This window comes from Diaphorina citri, unplaced genomic scaffold, assembly GCF_000475195.1.
Source record: "Diaphorina citri unplaced genomic scaffold, Diaci psyllid genome assembly version 1.1 scaffold22, whole genome shotgun sequence".
Lineage (NCBI taxonomy): Eukaryota > Metazoa > Arthropoda > Insecta > Hemiptera > Psyllidae > Diaphorina > Diaphorina citri.
Genome location: NW_007377460.1, coordinates 370,919 through 389,549, shown reverse-complemented (window position 1 = coordinate 389,549; position 18,631 = coordinate 370,919). Strand labels below are relative to the sequence as shown.

Here is an 18,631-nt window from a genome sequence, read left to right as displayed (position 1 = left end):
TGTTGCCGTATGTCAAAAACGTATGTTTGCCGTATAGATTGAAATCTTTAAACTCGATTTCCCGAAAGTAGGGACACCTGTCTTCCAGTACCTACACACTTTCACTCATTCACCTCTTGTGTAAGGATGGCTATTATGCCCAAGTCTAACTCAATGTTGAATTGAATGTTTTCTTCTGCACAAAATTGATCAATATGAGATGACTTGGGGGGCTCCCTATTGTTAAGTACAGTTTTCTTTGATTAGGTGTGTACCTACTTACTTATCTACCTGTGTACATTCTCCCACCACTTACCTACTTATCCACCTCCTTGGAGTTTTAGAAGAACATTTATTTGCCAATTTTTATTAAGTTTTTGCATAGGTACATAATATGAAACAAGTGTGAAGGTGCTCTAAAAATAATAGTACCTAGGTATACCCTTACCTAACCCAAGAACTTATAACTTGAGCAAGACTCTGGAAAACATATAGCCTGATTCCAAGAATAAAAACCAAATCACAATGGGGTTTGGAGAAGAAGGTCAAGAGCTGAAAAGTCAGCTCACGGGACTTTTGTCCAGTGCTATCAATGGAGTTGCGCGGGATGCAGCCAACCAAATCCAAGGAGAAATTATGAAAGCTATTAAAGCTGAGGTCAAGAAAAATCTACCCGCCTTGTTCAATTTCAAAGTTGTAAGTATCACTTATGTACCTTATTACCAACTCATTAAGTAAAGTAAGCTTCAGCCCTTAACAATTCAAAGAGTTTTAACTCTTTTTCATTGCCCTACTCCTCTCTCACCTTGCCTTTGACTCCATCATTCCTTCCCTGTGTCTCCCCCTTTCTTTCTCCCTCCCTCCATCTCTCTCTCTCTTTCCCTCTGCCTCCATTCCTCCTTCCCTGTCTCTCCCTCTCTCCCTTCCTCCCTCCCTCCCTCCCTCCCTCCCTCCCTGTACCTTTACCTGCTCAACAAAAACCTGCCTAGTCCTATGTTGCCAAGTATGTGAGTACCTACTTGGATATAAACTGAGGAAAAATTAGTAATCCTGGAACTGGAAACCTTGAGTACTTATACCTACCTACTTGTACCAATGCAGGTATAGGTACCCATGTTATAATGAAAATATTTACTATTTATACACATTGACTGGTACAATAATTATTGCTTATGTGCAGGGAAACCTAACCTGATGTGTTTAATACAGAACATAATCCACAGGTATATTACCTACAGGTTGTTGAGGTAGAGGTGAAACAATGATGTAATGAAATATTATTAGAAGCATAGCAGGCATGGATTCCTTAGGTACTTAAGGGTACAATAATTATTGCTTATGTGCAGGGAAACCTAACCTGATGTGTTTAATACAGAACATAATCCACAGGTATATTACCTACAGGTTTTGGAGGTAGAGGTGAAACAATGATGTAATGAAATATTATTAGAAGCATAACAGGCATGGATTCCTTAGGTACTTACATAGTCAACAGGGAATTTGGCTTGTGACCTTTTCTGTTGCCAACTTCTTAATTATAATCCTAGGATAGTGCCATTTTCACTACCTACCTAATGAATAGTTTTGAGCAAGTTTTCTAGACATATGACGAAGATCCCAAGTAAATAAGTATCCTGAGTACCTAATCTTCAACATCCTCTGCCAATTCTTTCGTCATGAGTTGACACTTCTAGTTATTCTTTCATATGATCTGGCCTCAGTGTCCTCACTCCTGATTTTTTCCCGTACAATCCTAGGATAGTGCCATTTTCACTACCTACCTAATGAATAGTTTTCAGTAAGTTTTCTAGACATATGACGTTGATCCTAAGTAAATAAGTATCCTGAGTAATCTTCAACATCCACTGCCAATTCTTTCGTCATGAGTTGACACTTCTAGTTATTCTTTCATATGATCTGGCCTCAGTGTCCTCACTCCTGATTTTTTCCCGTCTGTTTTCCCTGATTACCTACCCAAGTACTTATGTTCTGCAAAAGCTCTCCATCCAGTTGCTATTAATGAAGTAGGTAGGTGGTACAATAATTATTGCTTATGTGCAGGGAAACCTAACCTGATGTGTTTAATACAGAACATAATCCACAGGTATATTACCTACAGGTTGTTGAGGTAGAGGTGAAACAATGATGTAATGAAATATTATTAGAAGCATAGCAGGTATGGATTCCTTAGGTACTTACATAGTCAACAGGGAATTTGGCTTGTGACCTTTTCTGTTGCCAACTTCTTAATTACAATCCTAGGATAGTGCCATTTTCACTACCTACCTAATGAATAGTTTTCAGTAAGTTTTCTAGACATATGACGTTGATCCTAAGTAATAAGTATCCTGAGTAATCTTCAACATCCACTGCCAATTCTTTCGTCATGAGTTGACACTTCTAGTTATTCTTTCATATGATCTGGCCTCAGTGTCCTCACTCCTGATTTTTTCCCGTCTGTTTTCCCTGATTACCTACCTAAGTACTTACCTATGTCCTGCAAAAGCTCTCCATCCAGTTGCTATTAATGAAGTAGGTACCTACACCTACTTGAGTAAAAAAGTAAAAACATCACCTTTCTACTTATGTATGTAGTACACAATTCTTAGTAGGTACATAAATATGTATGAGTACTATCCTGCCGTGCTAAGCGAAAACGCCGTATGTCAAAAAATCGATTTTTGGTTTTTAATGCCAAATGGTTCCTATGATCCTATATTTTTTTTCTTCGATTCCCGCCTGGAGCAGATTTTATCCTGAACGGATAAGGTTCGTTCTCTGAAAGGCTGGCTTTCTCCTATCCTGTCTTTCTTTTACCTTCGCTTTCGGAACGATAAGATCTTAGCAGTTACAGTCCCCTCTATCAAACCTCTTCAAAGAAGAAGAAGAAACCTGAAACATACTGTAGAAAGACTGGCTCACTGGAATGATTGAATTGAAGTAATTGAGTGCGCGAATATACATACAACAATTCCGTATGTACTGATGAGCGGGTGGGGTTTACCCTATATGCAACTAGGTCGCGGGTTCGATTCCCGCCTGGAGCAGATTTTATCCTGAACGGATAAGGTTCGTTCTCTGAAAGGCTGGCTTTCTCCTATCCCGTCTTCCTTTTCCCTTCGCTTTCGGGACGATAAGATCTTAGCAGTTACAGTCCCCTCTATCAAACCTCTTCAAAGAAGAAGAAGAAGAAACCTGAAACATACTGTAGAAACACTGGCACACTGGAATGATTGAATTGAAGTAATTGAGTGCGCGGAATATACATACAACAATTCCGTATGTACTGATGAGCGGGTGGGGTTTACCCTATATGCAATATGCTTATATGCAACTAGCCATGTGCTATTGTGCTTGCATTTGTTCTTTTATGTATTAATATTTTAGATTTATTATTTTTTCATTTCATTAGAGATTTAACGTCATTTTATATACGTAATGCTACTTAAGGTCTTTAATGACGGGAACAATTGAGATTTTTTTCTTTTTTTTTATGTGTTTCATTTAAAGAGGAGGTTAACAATTGAAGTCCTATTCCTCAGAAACACAACTTGGATTTACATTTCCATCTGAGGCAATGGTGTATATCCCGGGCCATTGAGAGTGCCCTAAATGTGGTAATACGGAAAAATATCTGCCTGTAGGTACATATTTTTGAGTCCACCAGGAAACCTATTTACACCACTTCCACTGGTCTGAAGAAATATTCCAGTGATTTTTTCCATCACATAAAATACCTACATAATTGCCTATTTATCTATGTACCTACGTATTAAGCTCCTACCTACTTGGGTAAAAACATCTTGAGTATTTTATAATTATGTATACATATTTTATCATTATCAACTTGTTGATCGATTACTAAGTAACTAAGTTTGTAGGTGTGAAAATGTTGAGCATACTTCAGTGATCAAAATACACTGTTAACGGTACTTGATGAAAATCCGTTCCAAGTAGTTTCCTAGAATCTTAGATCACACTAACATATGTAAATATTACTCATATGAATCATGTGAGACAAGTGATCGTATTCTTCATCTAGGTATCTACTGACCGAAATTGACATACGTAAAGTGTACCTATCAGACTGCCAATTGTAATTATCTAGGTCCAAAGTCTTGTAGGGGTTCGATTCTTGCCGGGGGTGGAATTCCTAAACAGATAAGGTTCGTTCTCGGAACGGTTGGCTTTCTCCTATCATGTTCTCCTTTTCTCTTCGATTTTGGGACTAAAATACCTCCATTGTTACAGTTCCCTCTATCAAAGCTCCCCCAACATGCTAAGTATACTTAGCATAAGATGTCATGTTAGGGGGAGTTTTGATAGTACCATACCAGGAAAATTGTAATCCTCGAAAAAAGTCTTAGATTTTCCTTAGTTACAGAATTTCCCGAATGGCCATCCATCCGGGGGGTGGGTTCTTAAATCAATAGCAGTAGCGTCTTTGGATTTGGTGATTTTTTTCGCGGATTTCGCGATTATGTTCGCGGATTTGGTGATTTTTTTCGCGGATTTCGCGATTATGTTCGCGGATTTGGTGATTTTTTTCGCGGATTTCGCGATTATGTTCGCGGATTTGGTGATTTTTTTCGCGGATTTCGCGATTATGTTCGCGGATTTGGTGATTTTTTTCGCGGATTTCGCGATTATGTTCGCGGATTTGGTGATTATGTTCGCGGATTTCGCGATTATGTTCGCGGATTTCGCGATTTTGTTCGCGGATTTCGCGATTATGTTCGCGGATTTCGCGATTATGTTCGCGGATTTGGCAATTATGTTCGCGGATTCGCGTCCGAACCGACATTTTGGATATTTGGCAAGCCTAATTATGAGTGATGTGAGGTCAATTCTTTTGCCCCTTAGCTCTCAGACCAGAGCTGCCCAGTATGTGAACTTTTACGGACCTTTCTCCACCCTTGTACAATGTATTCTCTCCTCTTGCATTGCCCCTCAGTTCTGAGACCAATTTATTTTTCATGTAGGGTGCCCAGTGAAGACTTGTAGAGCAGATAAGTACTGTTTATGAAGGATTAATGGCCTTTAAGGTGTGTCCACACATAGTCGACCGGCCGTTGATCGATGTCGACTGAACCGTCCACACTGCCTCGACAACAGCTTTATCTCATTGATCGACGGCCGGTCGACTATGTTTGGACACACCTTTAGACAGAGGCCAATTCGGTGATTTTGTTCACAACTTTAATCGTGCAATAACAATAACAATAAAATTGCTGGTTGCATGTTTCTCAGTTCGCGGTGTACTCAAGTATCTACCTATCCACATCTACCTTAGTGAGTAGGGACTAACCATGACATAGTTCCAGGACAGTCACACTATACCTGGTGAAGTCATGTAATGACGTCACTGTTGTAAAGATTTGTATCAGCCATGTGAACTTTGAAGGTTAACATTATTTTGATCTGATGGGGATCCATGTTTTGTTGTCAGATCTTTACCAAATCTTTTGAACTTTACTGACGTAGCTCCAGTAACGCCAATGCCCTTGTAGCCTCATTTAGAACAAAGCTGAAGCTAAGAATACAGCGCCCTAACAAAGAATATTAGCTGTAATAACAAAGGATGTAGAACAAGCAGTACAAAGACGCAATAAAGTCATGTAAGATGAAGAAAAAACTGTGTCAGGAAAAAACAAAGTCATTATTCGACACATTGGGTTTATAATACTTCCTATGTAAAAAAAACAAACAATTGATTAGCAAAATTCAATTTATTACTTTGTATATTTCACATTATTTTGTCGTTTTGCTTTTCCAATTGTTATTAATCTCATTTTGTTAATATTGTTCAATAAAAGTAATATTATTACCATTACCATTACCAATCATTTTATAGGTATCACAAAACTTTATACTTTGGTAGGTGTTGCATTGTAGGATTAGATAGATAAAGTACCTTTTTCTTGAGGTATCTTATTTCAGCTGTTCCTTTTTTCCCTCCACAAGATTCCCCGGAACCTTCTTTTTTCGAATTTCTTCAGGGTACCTATGCCCTTTTCCATGTTTTCCTAGGAACCAAAATTCCTTCCCGGAGGGGTTTCGAACCCAGAACTTCTGTGTGGTCCACTTTGTTTTAGTCACAAAGGTTGAATCACTCCAGTAACGCCAATGCCCTTGTAGCCTCATTTAGAACAAAGCTGAAGCTAAGAATACAGCGCCCTAACAAAGAATATTAGCTGTAACAAAGGATGTAGAACAAGCAGTACAAAGACGCAATAAAGTCATGTAAGATGAAGAAAAAAACTGTGTCAGGAAAAAACAAAGTCATTATTCGGAGAACAGAGAAGGAATTATGCAGGAATGCAAAGGAAACTGTACGATCTATGTAGTTTTCGTAGTTTTCACCAAATTTAAACTCGAATAATCAGAACATTCATAACACCAAAATTAAATGTTGGGATTTAAACTTAAACGACCTTCTGTAAGATAAATAAAGAATGAATTCTATCAACATAAGACACACAAGACAGAAGATATTGTCCAGAAGAAAAGCCCTCATTAAATGACATGAAAAAGAGGAAGAAAGAGCAAATTTGTATTCATACATATATGCCAGAACTGTGGTTCTAAATAAATAAAATATATATGTAATAATAATATTTTCCTAGGTATAAACTGAGGACTACGCCTAATGCATGCTTTACGAGCTGATAATATAATTGCACCAGAATATAACACCAAAATTAAATGTTGGGATTTAAACTTAAACGACCTTCTGTAAGATAAATAAAGAATGAATTCTATCAACATAAGACACACGAGACAGAAGATATTGTCCAGAAGAAAAGCCCTCATTAAATGACATGAAAAAGAGGAAGAGAGAGCAAATTTGTATTCATATGCTAGAACTGTGGTTCTGAATAAATAAAATATGATAACACCAAAATTAAATGTTGGGATTTAAACTTAAACGACCTTCTGTAAGATAAATAAAGAATGAATTCTATCAACATAAGACACACAAGACAGAAGATATTGTCCAGAAGAAAAGCCCTCATTAAATGACATGAAAAAGAGGAAGAAAGAGCAAATTTGTATTCATACATATATGCCAGAACTGTGGTTCTAAATAAATAAAATATATATGTAATAATAATATTTTCCTAGGTATAAACTGAGGACTACGCCTAATGCATGCTTTACGAGCTGATAATATAATTGCACCAGAATACTATCTAGATACTAGAGATAAATAGGGGTGAGTACAGATATACAGGACACCGAGATGTCTAGCCACTGGCTTGGGTGTGTCTCTGTGCTGTGAAATATTCCTGCTTCTTACAAAAGGAATTTTATTCCCATTGTTAGTATGGGTACCTCGTGCCTGGCTATGGGAGAAGTTCATTACTTAGGGGATTTGCCTATGAACTCAGCGAAAGTGTGCCGAAAATATTTATGACAATAGGTAATTATTTTGGAGATGATTGTGTTCATATACAAAATGAATTCTCTATCAAAGAGTACCATTTTCATAATTTTGTATTTGTCCATCTTCGAAATAAGCTCAATTCAATGAACAAATTTCCCACTAAGTACCTACCTATCAAGCGAAATTATCAAAAGGAAAATAGGTAGATTGGAGAATGGAGATGTACCTACTTAGGTATCCACTATTCACCCACTACCCAGCCTAGTGTAGGTATTATCTTGCAGAGAAATCTTGTGAGTAGACAATACAAATCTATTAAACCACCAAGGCAGCAAGGTGCAAAGCTCGCCCACTACAGAACTTACAATGGAGAAGAGTAGAAAACAACCGAAATGTTCTGTTCCAAAATACAAAGTTCAGCCATGAAGTTGCCTAGAGATAGGTTGTGATGTCCTTATTTGGAGAGTACTGGATCATCCCAGGTCTCTGAGGGGCACTCGCGAGTCTACGTTATACAGAGTGCACCAAAATCTGGTTTTTCTGTAGAAAGTCCCAAGTAATGTCTTATTTTGTAAGTTTTAGGAGAAGGGATAGTTAGTTACCTACAGCATATTTATTAAGCATCAGCTAATGAGTAAATAAATCTTACAGTTGGTAGGTGTAGCTATATGTAATTTGGAATTAATATTGGCAAGGGAGATGTAGAGATATGAGAATATTATGAATAGAATTATAGCACATACATGATATCTACAGATTCTACAATCTACATACAGAAACACTAATGATTCTCAACTGTATAGGTATGTAGCTAAATGTAATTTGGAATTAATATTGGCAAGGGAGATGTAGAGATATGAGAATATTATGAATAGAATTATAGCACATACATGACATACATGATATCTACAGATTCTACAATCTACATACAGAAACACTAATGATTCTCAACTGTATAGGTACCTACTTCATTTACCCATAAGGTTCAAGATTGAGAGTATTGAGACAGTATGCTATGGTCTTCATTTCAGATGTAAGATGAATAGTGACAAATGTAGATAACAATCGTTTATGAAGATCAACAAACACTTTATCTCAGTTCTTTGAACCTACAATCTATAGGTAGTCTACACCGTATGGAATTAGGTTAGGGTTTGTGAATATTTTGACAAATTAGACACACTAATGATGGACCTCTTTTTGACACATTCCCTAATGATTCTCAAGGTTTCAGTAGTGTAGTGGTTAGCGCGGTGGATTCTGAATCTGGAGGGTTCGAGTCCAAGTCAAGTCATAAAATTTAGCGTAATGTTTTAAGCGGGAAACTACATTTATGACAAGCATTTATGCTCACACATGAAATTAAGAAGCGCGGCCGCGCTCCGCCCCGCCAAGTCAAGAAAGTTTAATTAACACCACTGTTTGCCTCTTGAAAAATAGCAGCTCCCAAGAAAATTATGGTCGAAGAACATGGAAACGCATCATGAGAAATACGCCTCCACGACTTCTTGGCGTTATATTATGAGTGATGTGAGGTCAATTCTCTTGCCCCTCAGCTCTTGGGTAGAGGCCAGTTCGGTGATTTTGTTCACAACTTTGATCATGCAATAACAATAAAATTGTAGATCGCATGTTTCTCAGGTCGCGGAGTACTCTCAAGTACCTACCTTCTGTGAGTAGCGACTACCCATGACATACTTCCAGGACAGTCACACTGTACCTGGTGAAGTCATGTAATGACGTCACTGTTGTAAAGATTTGTAAGTATCAGCCATGTGAACTTTGAAGGTTAACATTATTTTGATCTGACGGGGATCCATGTTTCGTCGTCAGATCTTTACCAAATCTTTTGAACTTTACTGACGTACTTACTTCGATATTCTACCTCCTATCTTTTTCGTAGGTATTGTAGGTATTTGTAGATTTGCACTTGGGTACTTGTTTTAAAGTTTAGGTAGGTTCTTCATTATCGTTTTCATCTTTTAAGTTCCAGACTGGAACTTCCAGTTAGTATTCGTATTTAGTTTTGAGCTGTCTTGGCCGAACCAAGTACACGTCGGTACATAAAGTAGGTAAGGTAGGTATGTACTGTAAATGTGTAAGTAGGTACCCACTAAATACTTTCCTACTATCATTGCTTTGTTCTGTCTTACCTTCTTGCCTTCTTCCATCTCCTGATTTGCCTGGTATTTCTCCCATTCTGTTGTCTGGTAGGTAGGTATTATTTTGCCCATGCCATAGTAATTACTCCATTATAAATGCGAATCAGGTATTTTTTCAATGACAGATGAGACTTGAGAAGTAGGTAATTATTTTTAATAACCATGTACATACGTACGTACCTACAAGGTAGATACATATCACATAAATATATTATATATACCTAGGGCAGAATATTAGTCGTAGTAGGTTTCTATTGTTTAATGGTGACTGTTAAGCAGCATCCACGCACTGGCCGATCGATATTACTTGAAAAACGTCCACTTTTTTTACCAAAAATCCTTTGATTATTAACCTAGAACAGAATAAAATAGACCCGGTGTAAGTGTTATACTGCCAGAATGAGACTGAAATGTCCCTTTACTCCCATAATCTAACTAAGGTCTTATAAATTGGGTACCCTACTTCTACTTCAATGTGTTCCAGTCGACAACGATGGACGTAGGTCCTGTTTCTCTACTCTAAGCACAGTTTTTCTCTTGTCAAAGCCTGACTGTTTGCCCAGTTCTAATTTCTAATGTCCGTCCCAGCAGGATTTCAGCAAATTGATTTCTCCCGCACTCATCATCAATCTCGTTGCATCTCATGACCTTGACCTTGTGCAGCATAACTGCAATTGCATACAAGAGTTCTAGTGCCACTTATACAGTACGTTTCAGATAAAGTGGCCGGTCACTTCTTCCTAACTTTGGAACCTTTTGCGCACTGGAAAATCTGGGTATTTTTTAATTTTGTAAAGTTTTAGAGACAGGAAAGCCAGCCTAGTTAGCTTGGTTGGTAGCGCGTCTGCTTGTAAGCACTAGGTCGCGGGTTCGATTCCCGCCTGGAGCAGATTTTATCCTGAACGGATAAGGTTCGTTCTCTGAAAGGCTGGCTTTCTCCTATCCCGTCTTCCTTTTCCCTTCGCTTTCGGGACGATAAGATCTTAGCAGTTACAGTCCCCTCTATCAAACCTCTTCAAAGAAGAAGAAGAAGAAACCTGAAACATACTGTAGAAACACTGGCACACTGGAATGATTGAATTGAAGTAATTGAGTGCGCGGAATATACATACAACAATTCCGTATGTACTGATGAGCGGGTGGGGTTTACCCTATATGCAATATGCTTATATGCAACTAGCCATGTGCTATTGTGCTTGCATTTGTTCTTTTATGTATTAATATTTTAGATTTATTATTTTTTCATTTCATTAGAGATTTAACGTCATTTTATATACGTAATGCTACTTAAGGTCTTTAATGACGGGAACAATTGAGATTTTTTTCTTTTTTTTTATGTGTTTCATTTAAAGAGGAGGTTAACAATTGAAGTCCTATTCCTCAGAAACACAACTTGGATTTACATTTCCATCTGAGGCAATGGTGTATATCCCGGGCCATTGAGAGTGCCCTAAATGTGGTAACAGAAAAATATCTGCCTGTACATATGTATTTTTGAGTCCGTCAGGAAACCTATTTACACCACTTCCACTGGTCTGAAGAAATATTCCAGTGATTTTTCCCATCACATAAAATACCTACATAATTGCCTATTTATCTACATATGCACGTATTAAGCTCCTACCTACTTGGGTAAAAACATCTTGAGTATTTTATTGACTCTTCAGAATAGCTCAAGTCTTATTTAAACGCGTCAGGTGTTTTATTACATTTTCTGCGACACCCAAGTAGGTAAGTAATGGATTGATCAAATAAAGTGGCAATCCGTAGCAAGGAATTCAATTAACTAACAAGAAGGAAATCAGTTTTCCTCGCATATCCTGTCATCGCAGCAGGATATCAGTATGCTTGTTTTCTCTTTTCCTTCGTTTCCCAATACTCCTATAAGATTAACTGAATATGTTCTTTAAGATATGTTCTTCAACCTCGTCACACAAAGGCTTCTCACACTAGGTGTAAACGCCGAGACTACAGTGTGGAACGTTGGCTCCTTGCCTAGAATACAGGGTGTTCTCTCTTGGATGCCAAATTTCCTAGTTGAGTTCTACTCATTTGGAGAAAAGCACTTTTCCACCTCGTAAATCGTACAAATCACAACGTATTTTCCTTCAAGAGTTAATGTGTTTCCTATAATCTAGTCTTTGTGAACAAAATGATCATAAAGTCGGATATTTTTAGTGGGGCCTCTACTGAACTCCCAAATCCCGGGGCCTTCCGCACTTTTAAGGGCGTCTTCACATAACACCCTGTATAGAAAAATCTCTTTCACATATAAAACATAATACATACATTATATTAAGAATATTAAAATCACATTTACATGTTTTACTCTACCAAGTTACAGAAGATGAGATGAAAAGTGAGTCATGCTCTCATATTGTGACTGGGTGAGATATGACACACGGTAACATGCTTGTCAAGAGTGGGTAGGTTGAGGCCTAGTTTACATGACACAAGGTGACAAGGTGCTTGTAATTCCTGGCACTCAATACTACTCATTGAGGATCAATAGTTCTACATATTTATGGGGAAAAAATAGGGAAAAAGTCTTATCTCATGTTCTATTTTGAGATGTCTATTTCTGGTTCCGAGAATAGGGGGAATATATCCTTACTTTCTTCTTCCTCTTCAACTTGGTACACATCTTTTATTCTTTTCACTGTCTCCAAATATTGTAGCAATATAAATAAACTGTTGCTAGGTTTTTGGTCTAGTCTAGTGTTTCTTGGGGTGCGGCACCTGTTGTTGATTTATCCCTGTGTAGGTACCTAGAAAAAAGCTTTCTCGTAGGATAAGAAGACTAAATACGATGTTAAGTGTTCTAACCTATTAACCTTTTTGTTGAGGCGCCGGGCGGTCTTTCTGTAGCAAAATAATAATAATAAAAATAAAAAAAAATTCGCGCTTTAATGTTTGCTAGAATTTTGGTCTAGTGTTGCTTGGGGTGCGGCACCTGTTGTTAATTTATCCCTTTGTAGGTACCTACAAAAAAGCTTTCTCTTGGGATAAGAAGACGAAATAGCGAAATTGACCTTTTTGTTAGGGTGCCAGGCGGTCTTTATGGATCCAATATTCGTCCTGTCCAATCCACACATTTATATATTTATTTGTCAGTATCTTAAGATATTGTGTATTCTATCTCAAGATGTTGTGTATTTATTGAGTTTAAGACTCCAGTTTCCAAAGGTTCTAAATTGTGTTCCTACTCTTTGATTTCAGCTCGGAGAGAAAGGCTCAGGTCTTCGACCCCGAGGTCGAATAGGAGAGGTACAAGACTTTGCAGCCATCCGAGACCGCTGTCTAAGCCAGGGGACGCTGTTCGAGGACCCTGACTTCCCTTGCGATGATTCCTCCATCTTCTACAGCAAAATGCCGCCCAAGTCTTTCGAATGGATGAGACCTATGGTAAGAAATATAAAGGGTGTCCGAATAAGAACGCAAGATTTGATTATTCAATAAAGCATAGATTTCCATACCTAACAAAGAATAGATTTCTCACATGATTTGAGAAGTAAACATTCTGAAATTATGTATGGAACCATAATCAGGCCAAAAACCTTCTCGAATTTGATGGCACATTTGTTCTCTTTTGACAAAATTTTCGATGACAAATTTGAGGAAATCAGGCTGGATCTCGTTGATGCAGCGTTCAATTTCATCTTTCAATGCTTCAGTGTTGAATTGTCATTTCAGGAAATCTGTAACAACCCGGAGCTGTTCGTAGAGGGAGCCTCCAGATTTGACGTGCAGCAAGGAGAGCTAGGGGATTGTTGGCTTCTAGCTGCCGTGGCCAATCTGACATTGAATGATGTACTGTTCAGACAGGTGGTGCCCGAGGATCAGGGCTTTGGTGACAAATACGCTGGCATATTTCATTTCAGGTGAGCCATTATCCCCATATAGTCAGCTCCCATGTAGTGGTCACTGCTCTCGCCTTGCACGCGGGAGACCCGGGTTCGATTCCCGGCGGAGTAAAAAATTGTATCATGCAAATGATTGATTCCGTGACTGGCTGTTGCGGGGCCCACTCAGCCTCGTGAGAAAAATGAGTAGCTATGTATAAAATAAATGCACATAGCAGCCGGTGCCAGCATGGTAGGTAAACATTGGATGTTAGGATTATTGAGATATTTGGAAAAATCCTACAATGCTGCAGTGAGCATCAAAGTTGTGATATAATAAATAATAACACAAAGAAACAGCATTTATTATTTTATTATTATTTTTGTAATAATAATGTAATATGATTTCCCCTAGGTTTTGGCAGTATGGACGTTGGGTGGATGTTGTCATAGATGATAGACTGCCCACATACTATGGCAAACTAGTTTTCCTGCATTCCAGCACCGACAATGAGTTCTGGAGTGCCCTCCTCGAGAAAGCGTACGCCAAGTAAGTGCTGATGATAAAACATTTATAACAACAACATAACCCTTGATTAAAGGTAATGGAAGCCAGCCTAGCTAGCTTGGAGGGTTGCGCTCCTGTCTTGTAAGTGCTAGGCCGCGGGTTCAATTCCCGCCCGGGACGAACTTCCTGAACAGATAAGGTTCGTTCTCGGAACGGCTGGCTTTCTCCTATTATGTCCTCTCTTCGATCCCTGATAATAAGTATAAGACCTCCGTTTTTAGACTCTGTTAGAGTTCCTTCTATCAAACCTCTTTCAAAAAATACTTTAGTAATAGAAAGTAAAAATCGAACTGTGCTGAGATAATATTTCAATTATTTTTTATTTTTATTTTTTTTTCGATTATTAATAAACCTTTATTTTTATTGTTTATAATTTTATTCACAATACAATATAATTAGGAATTACAATAGAAGGTATTCTTAACCCATAAGAGCCGAACTTTTTCTTCTTCGTTGCATCTTGCTGAAGTTTAACGGATTCTAACTTCGAACCGGTACTGAGTACATGTGAACATTGAAAATAGTAGGAAATTTTGTTTTCTAACTAATAGTCAAATCCCCAATGAACTCTGACGTGGAGAGACTGAGATATTAGCGAGAAAGAGAGAAGGGTTTGGTCAAGTTTGGTGTGACTTTAATGTAGGCCTCGGCTCTCATGTGTTAATTGGTTTCATCTTCTCCTCATTCAAGATTGCACGGCTCCTACGAGGCACTCAAAGGAGGAAGCACATGTGAAGCTATGGAGGATTTCACGGGCGGTGTATCCGAGATGTATGAACTGAACGAAGCTCCCTCCAATCTATGGCAGATCCTGCTGAAAGCTCATGAGCGATCGTCTCTCATGGGATGCTCTATAGAGGTGAGGGGTCCTACTTACTTTACTGGTGGATTTCACCGATGACTTAATGAGAGATTTCACTAATGGGAGAATTTTTAATTATCAAAAAAAAAGAGAGTTTTTAGTTATCTAAAAAGGAGTTTTTTGTGATCCAAAAAGGGAGAGTTTTTAAAAACTAGATCATACCTGCCTCTATGGCTATGGTGTAGAATAGAATACACCCTGTTTATACAGCCGAAATGAGGCTGAAAAGTCCCTTTACCCCAGCAGTCTAAACAAGGTCTCGTATATTCGGTGGGTTAAAGAACATGTATCAGTAACAATTCAGTAAAAAAAAAATCTAATCCGAATCCCTCGGTTTTCAGCCTGACCCGAGCGTGCTGGAAATGCAAACGCCGCAGGGTTTGGTGAAAGGTCACGCCTACTCCATCACGAGGATCAAATATGTGGACATCTCCACTCCCAACACCTCCGGCAAGATACCTCTCATCCGAATGAGAAACCCGTGGGGGAATGAGGCCGAGTGGAATGGCGCCTGGAGTGATAAGTAAGTAACATTCCTCATTCGGTCTGTAAAGAATCCTAGTGAACAATTAACAAAATCTCTGTCCGAGATATAACACATGGATCTGTCAAATGCATATGCTCCATTTTGTCCTCTGTAAAGAATCCCAGTGAACAATTAACAAAATCTCTGTCCGAGATATAACACATGGATCTGTCAAATGCATATGCTCCATTTTGTCAACTTTTGGTTACCTACAACACAGGGCTAGGCTTGAAAAATACACCAAAAAATGGAGAAACTTTGTTGAAGATCAGTTGGTGAATAGAAGACTGACCTATATCTGTAGTAAGTTACTATAAGTTCGTCTTTATTTAACACATGAAAATTATACGACGAAAAAAAAAAAAATCGTATTTATATTTTCAAGCTGAGCCCTATGTAACCACAACCTCAAGCTTGATTTTTATTATCGGTTTATTTCCCCCTCAGATCTCAGGAGTGGCGCTTCATCCCCGATCACGAGAAGCGAGAGCTCGGTCTCACATTTGACGACGACGGAGAATTCTGGATGTCCTACAAGGATTTCCTCAAGTATTTCTCTCGTCTGGAGATTTGCAATTTGAGTCCGGATTCACTCATTGAGGATGCCATGAGTAGAGACCGGGGGAAGAAGTGGGAGATGAGTGTGTATGAGGGAGAATGGGTGCGTGGAGTGACGGCTGGAGGGTGCAGGAATTATTTGGGTGAGTGTAGTGCTTTATTTAGACCATTGATCCCCAACTAGCGGTCGTGAAGGACTTCGCGACCGCCGGAAAGATCACATAAAATATGGAATGGGTGCGTGGAGTGACGGCTGGAGGGTGCAGGAATTATTTGGGTGAGTGTAGTGCTTTATTTAGACCATTGATCCCCAACTAGCAGTCGTGAAGGACTTCGCGACCGCCGGAAAGATCACATAAAAATTTGATTATTCAATAAAGCATAGATTTCCATACCTAACAAAGAATAGATTTCTCACATGATTTGAGAAGTAAACATTCTGAAATTATCTATGGAACCATAATCAGGCCAAAAACCTCCTCGACTTTGATGGCACATTTGTTCTCTTTTGACAAAATTTTCGATGACAAATTTGAGGAAATCAGTATCAGCCTGGATCTCGTTGATGCAGCGTTCAATTTCATCTTTCAATGCTTCAGTGTTGAATTGTCATTTCAGGAAATCTGTAACAACCCGGAGCTGTTCGTAGAGGGAGCCTCCAGATTTGACGTGCAGCAAGGAGAGCTAGGGGATTGCTGGCTTCTAGCTGCCGTAGCCAATCTGACATTGAATGATGTACTGTTCAGACAGGTGGTGCCAGAGGACCAGGGCTTTGGTGACAAATACGCTGGCATATTTCATTTCAGGTGAGCCATTATCCCCATATAGTCAGCTCCCGTGTAGTGGTCACTGCTCTCGCCTTGCATGCGGGAGACCCGGGTTCGATTCCCGGCGGAGTAAAAAAAAATGTATCATGCAAATGATTGATTCCGTAACTGGCTGTTGCGGGGCCCACTCAGCCTCGTGAGGAAAATGAGTAGTTATGTATAAAATAAATGCACATAGCAGCCGGTGCCATCATGGTAGGTAAAAATTGGACAAAAAAAAATGTATCATGCAAATGATTGATTCCGTGACTGGCTGTTGCGGGGCCCACTCAGCCTCGTGAGAAAAATGAGTAGCTATGTATAAAATAAATGCACATAGCAGCCGGTGCCAGCATGGTAGGTAAACATTGGATGTTAGGATTATTGAGATATTTGGAAAAATCCTACAATGCTGCAGTGAGCATCAAAGTTGTGATATAATAAATAATAACACAAAGAAACAGCATTTATTATTTTATTATTATTTTTGTAATAATAATGTAATATGATTTCCCCTAGGTTTTGGCAGTATGGACGTTGGGTGGATGTTGTCATAGATGATAGACTGCCCACATACTATGGCAAACTAGTTTTCCTGCATTCCAGCACCGAAAATGAGTTCTGGAGTGCCCTCCTCGAGAAAGCATATGCCAAGTAAGTGCTGATGATAAAACATTTATAACAACAACATAACCCTTGATTAAAGGTAATGGAAGCCAGGCTAGCTAGCTTGGAGGGTAGGCAGTATGGACGTTGGGTGGATGTTGTCATAGATGATAGACTGCCCACATACTATGGCAAACTAGTTTTCCTGCATTCCAGCACCGACAATGAGTTCTGGAGTGCCCTCCTCGAGAAAGCGTACGCCAAGTAAGTGCTGATGATAAAACATTTATAACAACAACATAACCCTTGATTAAAGGTAATGGAAGCCAGCCTAGCTAGCTTGGAGGGTTATTCCAGCACCGACAATGAGTTCTGGAGTGCCCTCCTCGAGAAAGCGTACGCCAAGTAAGTGCTGATGATAAAACATTTATAACAACATAACCCTTGATTAAAGGTAATGGAAGCAGCCTAGCTAGCTTGGAGGGTAGCGCTTCTGTCTTGTAAGTGCTAGGCCGCGGGTTCGATTCCCGCCCGGGACGAACTCCCTGAACAGATAAGGTTCGTTCTCGGAACGGCTGGCTTTCTCCTATAATATCTTCTCTTCGATCCCGGACAGTAAGTATTAGACCTCCGTTATTAGAGTTTGGAGGGTTGCGCTCCTGTCTTGTAAGTGCTAGGCCGCGGGTTCAATTCCCGCCCGGGACGAACTTCCTGAACAGATAAGGTTCGTTCTCGGAGCGGCTGGCTTTCTCCTATTATGTCCTCTCTTCCCGGACAGTAAGTATAAGAGCTCCGTTGTTAGAGTTCCTTCTATCAAACCTCTTTCAAAAAATACTTTAAGTAGTAATAGAAAGTAAAAATCGAACTGTTTTTAAGATTTCTCGTTTCTCTCATTGACCGAACGAATTTGGTTTAGATGTTTGTTAGATTGCTATAACTCCCGATTGCCTGGTCTGATTTTGATGAAATTTGGTACGTATGTTCCTTGAATCTTCAGATTTATCGTTTCCCTCATTGGTTTCATTTTTTTTCCCTCAAGATTGCACGGCTCCTACGAGGCACTCAAAGGAGGAAGCACTTGTGAAGCTATGGAGGATTTCACGGGCGGTGTATCCGAGATGTATGAACTGAACGAAGCTCCCTCCAATCTGTGGCAGATCCTGCTGAAAGCTCATGAGCGATCGTCTCTCATGGGATGCTCTATAGAGGTGAGGGGTCCTACTTACTTTACTGGTGGATTTCACCGATGACTTAATGAGAGATTTCACTATTGGGAGAATTTTTAATTATATATAAAAAAAAGAGTTTTTAGTTATCTAAAAATAAAAAGGAGTT

At 39.1% G+C, this 18,631-nt stretch overlaps 1 protein-coding gene across 5 annotated transcripts in view; it reads left to right on the top strand.

Moving 5' to 3' along the window:
* Positions 1-18,631, top strand: part of LOC103508959 (calpain-A) — a 41,091-nt gene that overhangs the window by 5,853 nt on the left and 16,607 nt on the right. For 2 of the 5 annotated variants that reach the window (XM_008473564.3, XM_008473557.3), the window contains exons 2-7: positions 12,748-12,933; positions 13,222-13,409; positions 13,786-13,920; positions 14,629-14,797; positions 15,142-15,323; positions 15,774-16,027. In XM_008473564.3, the coding sequence (XP_008471786.2) occupies positions 12,748-12,933; positions 13,222-13,409; positions 13,786-13,920; positions 14,629-14,797; positions 15,142-15,323; positions 15,774-16,027 (1,114 nt within the window). Of the gene's footprint in view, positions 1-347; positions 676-12,747; positions 12,934-13,221; positions 13,410-13,785; positions 13,921-14,628; positions 14,798-15,141; positions 15,324-15,773; positions 16,028-18,631 lie in introns of those variants that run through there. The other 3 variants (XM_026823572.1, XM_026823566.1, XM_008473549.3) reach the window with 3 other exon arrangements.